We start from the raw sequence: 12,522 nt of genomic DNA on the forward strand, positions 1-12,522 counted from the left end.
CTCATTTGTTTTAGTTATTTGTATAATTGGCCTTAAATGAGGTGAGAGTGAAGAGACTAGAGCCATCCGTGGAAAACATCATTAACCCGTTCCCTTGGAAGCTGCCCTCTGGAGCACTAGATTTGACCATATCTGTTTTGAGAATTCATTATGAACAAAGAGGTCTCCCAGGTAGGAATTGTAGCTCTGTTTTTAAAGCATTTTCTCTTTACAAAAGTATGAAGAGAGTGTGATTATCTTTGACTATTATTTTTATGGAAATAATGTGTTTGGTCTGGGAAGCTTCAGCATTCTTGTAAAACAGGTGTTGCCATTCCATTCCTAAGTAATAATGTTGAAAAAGTTGTAGATACACTTTATGAACCATTGTAGTGTACATGAAAACAGCTCAGGCTTTAGATCTGACATCTTACAGTGAAGCCCTTCAATCCGTACTCAGTTGAAAATGACAGCAGAAACACTCATCAGAAAATCAAAGTCCCACATTAGATTCATATATTTCTAACATATATATGCAGTCATTAATTTTATATATGTGTGTGTGTGTGTGTCCATTTGGGCATTTTTACATTGTTACTGTTACTAAAGTTCATGAGCTAGCTGAAAATAGAACTATGAACATGGCATTAGTAATAGGGTAGGTACAAAAATAAACATACTCTAAGCCAAGACAGTAGATAGAAGATTGAATAATTGGACCCTGGTAAACCAGTAAGGGGAAGACTTCAGGAGGAAGTTTTTTTTTAATTAATAGATTTTTAATTAAATTATAGCATATATAGATAAAAATTGCAAATTTTAAGTATATAACTTTTGAATTATCATATATTGAGTTATTTGTACATTATCAAACATTATCAACAACATTATCAAAGTTAAGATGTAGGACAATACCAACAACCCTGAAATCCCCCCTTTCCTTCTACCCCAGCTGCACACCCGCTCACTTTTAATGGAGGAGACAGTTGCCACCATGGAGAATGATAGACATCAACCTGGAGAGTGAGATTTTAAGAATCATAGAAATTAAAGGCAGTAAGATTTAGTTGGCTGACAATACTTATAGTAGGAATAAATAATGGGAAGAGTCTCAGTTGGCAGAGAGTTTTAAAGCATGATCTAGAATTATAAAATTATTTGAGAATATTGTCTTAATTTTTTTTTACCTCTACCTCTCTTTAAAATTTCATCAGTTTCTAAAATAGACACAACTCCAGGTTTCTGGCTTTTATTAACTAGTGAAACATTTGTATTTACAAGTTGATTGTCCTTTATTCAAAATGCTTAAGACCAGAAGTATTTCATATTTTGTTACTTTTTTCAGATTTTGGAATATTTACATTATACGTGCTGGTTGAACATTGATATGCAAAATTCCCCAATAAGCTTTTCCTTTGAGCATCATCATATGGGTGCTCAAAATGCTTCAGATTTTGTAGCATTTCAGATTTCAGATTTGGAACGCTCAATCTGTATTAACTTATGTTTTTTGTTTGGTTCTCAGTAAGGAGAAATAAATGAGTTAAACATTCTGAGTATAAAAGAAAGTTTTCAGAGTAGGCTACATTATAACAAAGAGAAATTTTAATCAATTAAGAAATCCCTGAGCAGCACCTGTGGCTCAATGAGTATGGCACCATATACTAAGGGTGGCAGGTTCAAACCTGGCCCCGGCCGGCCAAACTGCAACAAAAAATAGCTGGGTGTTGTGGCGGGCCCCTGTAGTCCCAGCTACTTGGGAAGCTGAGGCAGGAGAATTGCCTAAGCCCAGGAGTTGGAGGTTGCTATGAGCTGTGGTGCCACAGCACTTTACCAAGGGCAACAAAATGAGACTCTGTCTCTAATAAAAAAAAAAAAAAAAAAAGAAATCCTTCTTTATAAATTTTCAGGAAGGAAATATTAATACCTTTTTTTCTTTTCTTTTTCATATTATTTTTTTCCCTTTGGAGGCAGGGTCTCACTAGGTTGCCTAGGCTGGGGTGCAACAGCATGATCATAGCTCATTGTAACCTCAAACTCCTGGGCCCAAGAGACCTGCCCAGCTTAGCCTCCTCAGTAGCTAGCATTACAGGTGTGCACCATCACAGCTGGCTGATTTTTCTTAATTATTTTTGTAGAGATGGAGTGGGGTGTCTCACTTTGTTGCCCAGGCTTATCTTGAACTCCTGGGCTCAAATGATCCTCCTGCTTTGGCCTCCCAAAGTACTAGGATTATAGCCATAAGCCACCACACCCTGCCTCCTTTTCTTTACTCATTGTTCACTGAGTGACTCTGAGAAAAATCATTTTTCCTCATCATGATGAAATATTTTTATCTTTTTGAATTCCCTTAACATTTATTAATAGTTGTATACCAGTTGGGGGCGGGGGTCAGAGATTGTCAGGAAACTTAACATTTTTATTACTATTATCCAATATGTAATTAGTACTATGATGGGAGACTTTGGAGATTCATGGATTTGTTACTGAGAACCTTTTCTGGGAAAACAAAGCCTGTAAAGATTGTTTTTCAGGAGGTAGTTTATTTAAATATGACAGCAGCCTAGAATTACTATAGGAATTAGATTTATAAAGGTAATTTGAGTGTTACAGAAAGGAATTTATGTATGTGTGTGTGTGTGTGTATACATGTTCTTGTGCATTTTAAAATAGTGTGGAATTTTAAATTGCACATGAACTTTATGGATACCCTGTATATGTGTGTGTCTGTGTGTATAAAAATATCACATAGGCCAGGCATGGTGGTTCATCCCTATAATCCCAGCACTTGGATGGACTGAGGTGGGAGAATCACTTCAGGCAAGGAGTTCGAGACCAAGCCTGGGCAACATCATGAGACCTTGTTGCTACCAAAAATTTAAAAATCAGCTTGGTGTGTTGGTATACACCTATTGTCTAAACTATACAGGGGTGTTGCCTTAAGGGTCTCGTAAAAGCAATGTCGTGGAGAATAAGCACGCTTATTGAAATTGTGTTTTAAATAAAGGTGACCATCTGCTCACTCAGGCAAAATGGCGAGCTTCTTTATTTGCAGTTGGCTTATATAGGGAATTTTGTACATACAACAGTGACCTCATTGATCCAATTAAACATCATGTGACATCTGATAATCCACTCAACGTACACCTTTTAACATAACCCTTTCAACATAACCCAATCTTAATGGAGAACATATTGTTAGCCATTAGTACTTTGTTCTTATCTGATGAAGCTTGAGGCCAGGGAGGAACAAGGTAGATTGAATACCTGCCCTTGCCATTTGGAGGCTGTTACTTTGCATCTTTAAGCAAAGCATAGAGAAACTTCTTGGGCATATAGGAATTTGTGTGCAAACCTCTGCTTCCATGTAGGCCTTAAGTCAGGAGGAGTTTGCTGGAGTTTTTTATAAGGAATTCTCAGGCTGGACTTCTCAAAAGCCTTTCACGAGCCCAAGTTTCATCTGTGCCATTAGATACCTGTATGTGTTGGGTAAATTCCTCTTCCCTTAAAGTCCCTGAGCACATTTCCATTCCAGGACCATCAACAAGCGACCTTCATCACTTACCACAGATCAGGAAAGGTTACTCCATTCCCAGACCCATCAGCAAGCGACCTTCGTCACCACAGATCAGGAGAGGTTGCTGATGGGTATCTGGCCAGTTTTCCAAAGGGCTTTTTCATTGGCCTTATAAAATCAACCTTAATTCCTTAACATAGTCTGGAAATGCTATTCCAGCCAAAGCCTTGGTCATGTTAGGCTCACAACCAACCTGGCCACATGGGATTCTGCCTCAGTTTCTTACAAGTATGCCTGCACGAAGTCTTTTCACTGCTGTCTCTCAGACGGCTTTTTTGGTCAGAGGCATATAGGTGTTTTGCCTATACAGGGGACTGAGATAGGAAGATTACTTGAGGGTGGTGCCTGTGGCTCAAAGGAGTAGGATGCCAGCCGGCCCCATATGCCAGAAACTGCAAAAAAAAAAAAAAAAAAAAAAAAAAAGATTACTTGAGCCCAGGAGTTTTTTTTGTTGTTGTTGTTGCCTGAGGCTGGGTTGAAACCTGCCACCCTCGGTATGTGGGGTTCAAACCTGCCACCCTCGGTATATGGGGCTGGTGCCCTACTCACTGAGCCACAGGCGCTGCCCTGAGCCCAGGAGTTTGAGGGTGCCACTATATTTCAGCCTGGGCTAAGATAATGTCTCTTAAAAAAAAAGTTATATTTCTGTAAAATTATATATTTAAGTATATAATTTTGTATATATTATTATATATAATTATACACAAATGTACATGTATAATTTTAGAATCCAAGATTTATAAACTTTGTATCAAAAATTAGGCTTTGCAAAAGTAGGACTTTTGATTTTGATGGAATAGTGAGTTTATATTTTAAGTAAATCACATCTTCTAGGAAATAATTTGCTTTACGCCATAGAAGATAAATCAAGATTAGGTATCTGATCAACTTCATTTATCTTCATGTCATATTTGGACTAAGAATTGAAAAGATTTTATTTATATGTTTGAGAGCCTTAAAAATAAATTTCCTCATCTCTAAAATGAATTCTAATACTACCTATCTTGTATTTTATGAGTAATGTGAGAAAGGCTTGTAAGGAAATGAATTAATATACATTAGGTGCTTAGAACAGTGGTTGGCACATAGTAAATCCTGTATGTGTTAGTCTTTGTTGTCATCATCACCATCAGATCATAGTTTAGTAGTAGATAAAACTGTTGAGAAAGAGATAATACATACTTTACATTGCAGTTGTGAGGGATAAGTGAATTAATGCACATGAAACATAGTAAATGCTCTCTCTCTATAATATTGTCATATCCTTTACTTAAATGTTTATTAATAGGTCTACATTTAATTTAAGAAACTTTTATTTTTTTTTTAATCAAAATCTTTGTTACTTCTGACCTTATACCCCAAAAGTGACAACAGGCAGAATAGGCATGTTTATGCAACCTACATGGCCTATAGTCAGAAAAATCTGGGAAACACTTCACTGGGTGACAATTGTTGAGTCCTTATTCTGAAATTTTATGTCTGAGGCTCCAGATTAAAATTTTATAGGCATTATTTTTCTTGCTACTTTTCTTTTTGTTTTCATAGTTATTCTGTTGAGAACTCTACAAAGTAGAATTTGAGTTTTATTTATTGAGTTAGTCTTTGGTCATTGCATCGGAAGGGATATAGCTGGCTAAATTAGTATTAGCATTGAGGGAATGGTGGTGTTAACCAGCTATGTCACATGAAATGCTTAGGAATTTTTTTTTTCATTTTTCAATGGGTATGAATAAGCCATTGCCAAATATAAATGAATCACATGAAGTGACTTAGACTTTCGGATGAGCTTTTAAAAATCCATATCCTTTCAGTCAGCGCCTGTGACTCAGTGAGTAGGGCGCTGGCCCCGTATACTGAGGGTTGTGGGTTTGAACCCGGCCCTGGCTATACTACAACAACAAAAAAATAGCCTCAAGTTGTAGTGGGCGCCTGTAGTCCCAGCTACTCGGGAGACTGAGGCAAGAGAATCACTTAAGTTCAAGAGCTGAAGATTGCTATGAGGTGTGACATCACAGCACTCTACAGAGGGGCAACAGAGACTCTGTCACTTAAAAAAAAAAATCCATATCCTTTCTATAAATGAGAGCAGTGAAGATTGTATGTAGTTTTGTACTGTGATTTTATCTATGCCTTTTCCTCTTCAGTTGGTCTAGGTGATTCTGAAATTAACTGGAGCTTTGCCTGACTTGATCACTTTATGATGCCCTCAAACTACAATTTCATTGTTTTGACAAATTATTTTGACCCACTTGACTCTTATTACTTTGGTACTTGTGGTGCCTTATAACATTATAGATCAAATTTTAGTATATTTTTTATTTTATTGGTTTAGATATGTGTATTTAACCAAGCTATATATTGAGGGAAATTAAACAACTTCTGATCTAGGACTGGATTCTTTATTTTCCATACTGGAATAATTTTATGTAATAAATCTGGTTATTCGACTTTGGTTAATCCACTGTGGATTATCCATATCTAATGCTGATCTTTATTCTCTTCAAGCTCCAGGTTCTAGCTTTTTTTCTGCTCATTGTTATTTGAATCTGTGGAAGAGATTGGTGGAAAGAGAAGGACATTGAAATGTTTATCACTTTGTTTTGTCCCAAATGACACAATTTGCTTTTTAAAGGAATAATCTCTTTGCTGAACTGTTATAATAGACTATTCTCTTGTGCACATGCAAGTAAATAATGAATACTTTATTTTTTTGTTTACACCAGTTAAAGACTGGGGTTTTAATCAGAAAAACCCACACAAGTTAGAATGAATTTTGGAAGACATGTGCAGTATACCTGCAGTAGCATTATGTCACTTTAAGATAACTGGAATCATACAGTTTTATAGATTTGTAAGGAAATGTTAAGGTTATGTTTGCCAGTCAGTTTTAATCAGATAGCTATTAGAAATATGTATTGCACAGGCTATTTTTCCTGATTCACAAATTAAAATACTAGAAATATTTTAACAAGGTAAATACATATATTTATTTTTTATCTTAAGTTAAATTTTAAATGATGCCAGTATTAGTAACGTAAAATACAGAGCTTTGGTTTTCCTCTTCTGTGTATTTGTTAATAGGAAAAAATAAACAAACTTTTATACTTTCTTCCTACTTACCCTTTACATTTAGAAAAAATTAATGCAAGGAAAGAAAGCATTGCCCCCTAATTTATAGAAAAGTGTTTAGTGGTAAACAAATATATTAAATATATTGGTTTTTTTTTTGGTTTTTTTGGCTGGGACTGGGTTTGAACCTGCCACCTCTGGCATATGGGGCCAGCGCTCTACTCCTTTGAGCCACAGGCGCTGCCCTAAATATATTGTTTTAAACATTACATACTTTTATTTATTTATTTATTTATTTATTATGTTTTTAGAGACGGAGGTTTACTTTATCGCCCTCAGTAGAGTACCATGGTGTCACAGCACACAGCAACCTCAAACTTCTGGGCTTAGGTGATTCTCTTGCCTCAGCCTTCCAAGTAGCTGGGACTACAGGTGCCCGCCACAACTCCTGGCTATTTTTGTTGTTGTTGTTGTTGTTGTAGTTTGGCCAAGGCCAGGTTCAAACCCAACACCCTTGGTATATGGGGCCGGTGCCCTACCCACTGAGTCATAGGTGCTTGCCCCCATTACATACTTTTTAAATTACCACGTCCTCGATACTGTCTTTATTAACATAAATTTAAAAGACTTCGCACAGGATTTTCTTTTATAAAAAACACTTTACAATAAATATGGTATTTTATAGAATCAATAAGATAAAATTAAATGATGTTTAACTCATTGATTACTTTAAATCCATTTCTTTGCCTTTGCTTTTTATTCCTAGCCATAATAGTTAAGATGTTGGCAGGTCATTACAAGGCTTAAGGGGCAAAGCCTTTTCTCTGGGCTAGGCATAACCACTATGTGAGTTTTGGTCCCTGGATCTGTGTATTTAGAGAGAATTTTTGTTTCCAGACATTTAAGGAAATGTCTTTTGTTATTAGCTTCAAAATATCCAGTTTTCAACAAAAAAATTAGGAGACATGAAAAGAAACAAGGAAGTATGGCCCATATATAGGAAAAATAGCAATGAATAAAATTATCCTTGAGGGGGCCAGACATTAAAATTATTAAATAAAGCTGAAAAAGTAGGTAAGTTGAGCATCATTAAAACTAAATACTTGTGTTCATCAACAGACAGCATAAAGAAAGTGAAAAGAGAAACCATAGAATGGAAGAAGATATGCAGAAATCATATGTCTAATAGTATTCCAAACATAAAGAACTCCTGTAACTCAGCAATAAAAATAAATAAATAATCTAATTAATCATACAACTTGGGCCGGGTATGGTGGCTCACACCTGTAATCCTAGCACTCTGGGAGGCCAAGGCAGATGGATCCATTGAGTTTAGAAGTTTAAGACCAGCTTGAGCAAATGCAAAACCTTGTGTCTAAAAATAGCCAGGCATGGTCATGGGCACCTGTAGTCCTAGCTACTGGGGAGGCTGAAGCAATAGGATCACTTGAGAGATTGCTGTGACTTGGGGTATAGTGAGCCAGGGCACTATACCCCAAGTGACAAAGTGAGATTCTGTCTCAAAAAATAAATGCATAAAAAAAAAATAATACAAAAATAAAAATCATAGCAAGAAATTATACATAGTCCGACCATTAAGTTCATGCACTTTCCACCATGCACTTATGTTGGCAGTACCATACAACAACTTGGTAAGGTTTCAAAACTTGGTATATCAGTGTCTCACAGTTATTATCATGCTGACATGGAGCAGTGTCTTGCTGAATGGAATTCATCAGTGTTGTGTGGTTTTGTGTGCCATCATGAGAATGCTGGAGCTTGCATTACAGCACTGAATAACTGAATAATTTCTAAATTTGTTAAACTAGGCAAGAGTAGAAGTGAAATTGGCCATGTTAGTCCAAGTTTATGGGGATAATGTCATGGAGAAAATGGCAGGGTACAAGTGGAGTAAACGTTTTTCTGAGGAGAGGGATATCATCACCTATGAAGAGAGGTCATGGTGGCCAGTAACAAGTAGAACTGATGAAAACATTCCAAAAATTTATTGAATTATGTGTCAGCATTGTTAGCTGACTGTTAGAAGCATAGCAGACAAAGTAGAACAAGTAAGTATAAATAGAGAAACAGGAGAATCGTAACTGAAAATCTTAGCCAACAACTCACAGCTTGTGCACCAGCTTACATGGCACTGTCTATGAGAGAGTTTTCAGTTACTAAACAAATAGCTGTATTAAGACACCCTTCTTACTCAACTCATCTGGCCCCTCGATGACTTTTTTCTTTACTCAAAGATAAAGGAAATGTGGAAAGGAAGTCATTTTGATAACTTTCAGAACATCAAGGGCAATACAACGACAGCTTTGCTGGCCATTCCAGAAAAAGTTCCAAAGTTGCAAGGGAGTAGTTCCCAGGTATTTTGCAAATAGCTGGGCGTTGTGGCGGGCGCCTGTAGTCCCAGTTACTTGGGAGGCTGAGATAAGAGAATCACTTAAGCCCCCCAAGAACTTGAGGTTGCTGTGAGCTGTGACGTCACAGCACTCTGGGTGCTGTGACATAGTGAGGGTGACAAGTGGTGACATAGTGAGACTCTGTCTCAAAAAAAAATATATATTTTGCCATTTTGCTAGGATGAGTTTGCAAACTTAATTGTCAGAATTTGTATACCCAATTTAAAAATGGGGGAAAGAGTTTGTAGAGAAAAGAAAATCCAAGTACACTCTTGATGAGAATGTAAATTAGTGCAGCCATTATAGAAAATAGTATGGAGGTTTCTAAAGAAATTAAAAATGTAATTACCTTATGACCGTCTACTCTTTCTGCTAGGTATACAGACAAAGGAGACAAACTTACTATCTCATAAAGAGATCTGTACTCCTGTGTTCATTGCATCATTGTTCACAGTAGGAAAGACATAGAAACAACCTGGGTGTCTGTCAGCAGACAAATGGCTAAAGAACCCTGGCATGTATACATGGTAGAATATTATTCCGCCTTAACCTGGGTGAACGCCATAACCTGGGTGAACCTTGAGTACTTTATAATAAACAAAATAAACCACATACAAAAAAAAAATATTGCCTGATCTTACATGTGAAATCTTAAAAAGATGAAAAGGTCAAATATACAAAGACAAGAGAATGAAACAATGCCACAGGTTGGGGGGATGGGTAACTGTGAAATGATAGATGTGTAGGGTGTACACACGAGCTTTATGGCCACCATGTATTAATTTGTTTCACAGTAATAACCATTTTTGTATGTGTAGATATAACATTATGTTGTATTTCTTAGATATGCGCAAACATACAAAAATATTAAAGTTATTTTTGAAAATATCGGGTAAAGACCTAAATAGCCATTTCTCCAAAGAAGATACACAAATGGTTAGGAAAAGATTTTTGATATTCATTAGCAATTAAGAACTGTTAAGTCAAAACCAGAATGAGATATCATTTTATACTCACTAGGGTAAGCTATAATTTTTTTAAGAGGGGTAAAATAACTATGTTAGGCGAGGATATAGAAATTCAAACCATAGTACAATACTAATGGGAATTTGAGATGTCACCACTGTGGAAGGGAGTTTGGCAGTCTGTCAAAAGTTAGAGTGTTCATGACCTAACAGTTCTACTCCTAAATGCCCAAAAGAATTTAAAACATGGTTACATAAAAAGGTACATACAAATGTTCCTAGCAGTATCATTGATAATATCCCCAAACTAGAAATAACCTAAATGTCTATCAACTGATGAGTGGATAAACAATATATAACATCTCCAGACATAAAAAGGGCAAGGAAAATCATTAAGTTCCCAGCCTTTCTTACAACATGAAAAAGATTTCAGTTGTCATTGAAATAAAAAGGCAAGATTGAAATTTTTTTTTAGAGAAACCTAGTGCCTGTGGGACTCCAGTGTGAGAAACTTTTTTAATGGAAATTACCCTGTGCAAGAGCTCTTTCTTTATTATATTTCCTGTGTGACAGTCTTCATAAACTATCAATTTGAGGAGGGTTAGCTCTCTGATAATCCTTCTCATCATCTATAGGCTTCTCTGTGCTAATTGCCTGCTATGCATTTTAAAGTTTATTATTAGAGTTGTTTATTAACTAACTGGTACTGATTTTTAAAATTTTGCAGTTCTCAGCCAATTTCAGGAACTGAATGACAAGTTTCTTACATAGAAAGTTTTAACTGAATTACAAAGCACTGTCCTATTTCTGCAGCCTTTGGGTATTTGGTTTAGTCTGATACATTTGAACAGAGAGCAGTGTGGTTTCTAGTTCCTAAAACTACTCTCTAGAGATTACATAAGATTGGATATAATTTAGCAACTCTTTTTAAATCAACAGGATACTTTTACTTAGAAACCTTACCTCTTTTTAAAAGGTGATATGCAAATTGTTTTTCTGAAACCAGAATTTCTTAGTAACCCTTACTTTAGTACCCTAACTGCTAAATATAATGCCATTCCACATAAGTAAACTGTAACAGTTTTTCTTTATCAGAGGTTTCATGTTGCTATTTTTATTGTTTTGTAAGTAGAAAGCAATTAATACCAGAATCATACCATGAACAAATTTTTGGTGACTGTCTCATAGCTCTTTGACTATTGGCTCTTATTTTGGTAGGTCAGCCTGTCTGGCTGCTATTAGATTGTTGTCTGAAGTCTTTGCAGACCCAGAATCTTAGATAAATTTAGCAGATGTGAATCTCAAGTTAGGAGTCCAGTGGTACTACTGTATGACTCGTTTTAGATAGTTTATTTGTTGCTCAAAATTATCCAATCTGCGAGATTCTATAGATTTTATAACTGCAATATGGCTTTATATCTGCAGTACTGTCAAGGATTGCAGGTTGTTAGTCTAAAATAGTAAGTCTTTACCTTTTCAAAATTAGAAGAGAGATTCTTCAATTTCTAGACCAAGAAGGTAGTTTGTTTTTTTCCCTACTGGAAGTAGAAGAATAAGGATTTCAAGAAAGCTCATGTTTCCCAATCATAGGAAAGAATTTCAAAGCCTTATAAAAGTTACCAGAAAATATTTAACTGTAGAAATACTTAAATATTCTTTAAAAACCTTAAGTGTCTTAACTATCTTAGTAAGTACTTAAATAGTCTTTAAAAACCTTAATTATCTCAATTCATCACCTGTGTATTTAGTGTCTATATCATTTAGTCATTATGTGAGACATTAGATATACAATAGAAGATCTAATAACTAGCTTTGAGTTTCTAATCTAGAAAGGGAGACAAGAGAATTATAATTTATAGCATACTATAATAAGTAATGTGTCCCCAGTATATTGAGAACAAGTAGAATTCCGGATAGGTAAATTCTCAGATGAGTGTAATGTAATTGCATTAGAGGCAGAAAAGGTGGGCAGCTAAGAAAACCAGAAGCGACCCCTGAGCATGAAGTCGGCGTTACCTGTTTACTTTGGGATTTGGGAAAACTCTAAGGTCATATCTCTCATCTTCCTTGTTCAGTTTTGTTTGCACATTTGTAGTAAATTTTAGAATTGATGTTTCTTTATTATTTTAAGTTTATTGTATAATTTTATTTTATATTAATAAATTTTAAAGTGTTTATGTTTTATTTATATGTGATGAAGTTAAGTGGCTTTTTTAGTTCCATGATATATGGTTAACCTTATTTATGCTTATGTGATCTCTGTAGTTAGTTGCAGTAATGCAGTTGGCTCATAATGCTTCTTTTGTGTTTGGGTTTCAAAATAGGTATTAACAAGGTGGTGCCTGTGGCTCAAAGGAGTAGGGCGCCAGCCCCATGTGCTGGAGGTGGCGGGTTTAAACCCAGCCCCTGCAAAAAACTGCAAAAAAAAAAAAAAAGATATTAACAAAATCATGTTCAGGTCTTCAACACCTTTTTTGTTGTGGTTGTTATTATAAGTCTGGCATACTTGCTTTAAATTGGG

At 35.7% G+C, this 12,522-nt stretch overlaps 1 protein-coding gene across 1 annotated transcript in view; it reads left to right on the plus strand.

Moving 5' to 3' along the window:
- LOC111724355 (nuclear receptor coactivator 1-like) overlaps positions 1–12,522 on the plus strand; it is a 186,194-nt gene that overhangs the window by 145,243 nt on the left and 28,429 nt on the right. Inside the window, exon 4 of the mRNA XM_023511817.1 lies at positions 15–171. Within this exon, the coding sequence (XP_023367585.1) occupies positions 151–171 (21 nt within the window). The 5' untranslated portion in view covers positions 15–150. The remainder of the gene's footprint in view (positions 1–14; positions 172–12,522) is intronic.

This window comes from Otolemur garnettii, unplaced genomic scaffold, assembly GCF_000181295.1.
Source record: "Otolemur garnettii isolate 467f Iridium unplaced genomic scaffold, OtoGar3 scaffold00022, whole genome shotgun sequence".
Lineage (NCBI taxonomy): Eukaryota > Metazoa > Chordata > Mammalia > Primates > Galagidae > Otolemur > Otolemur garnettii.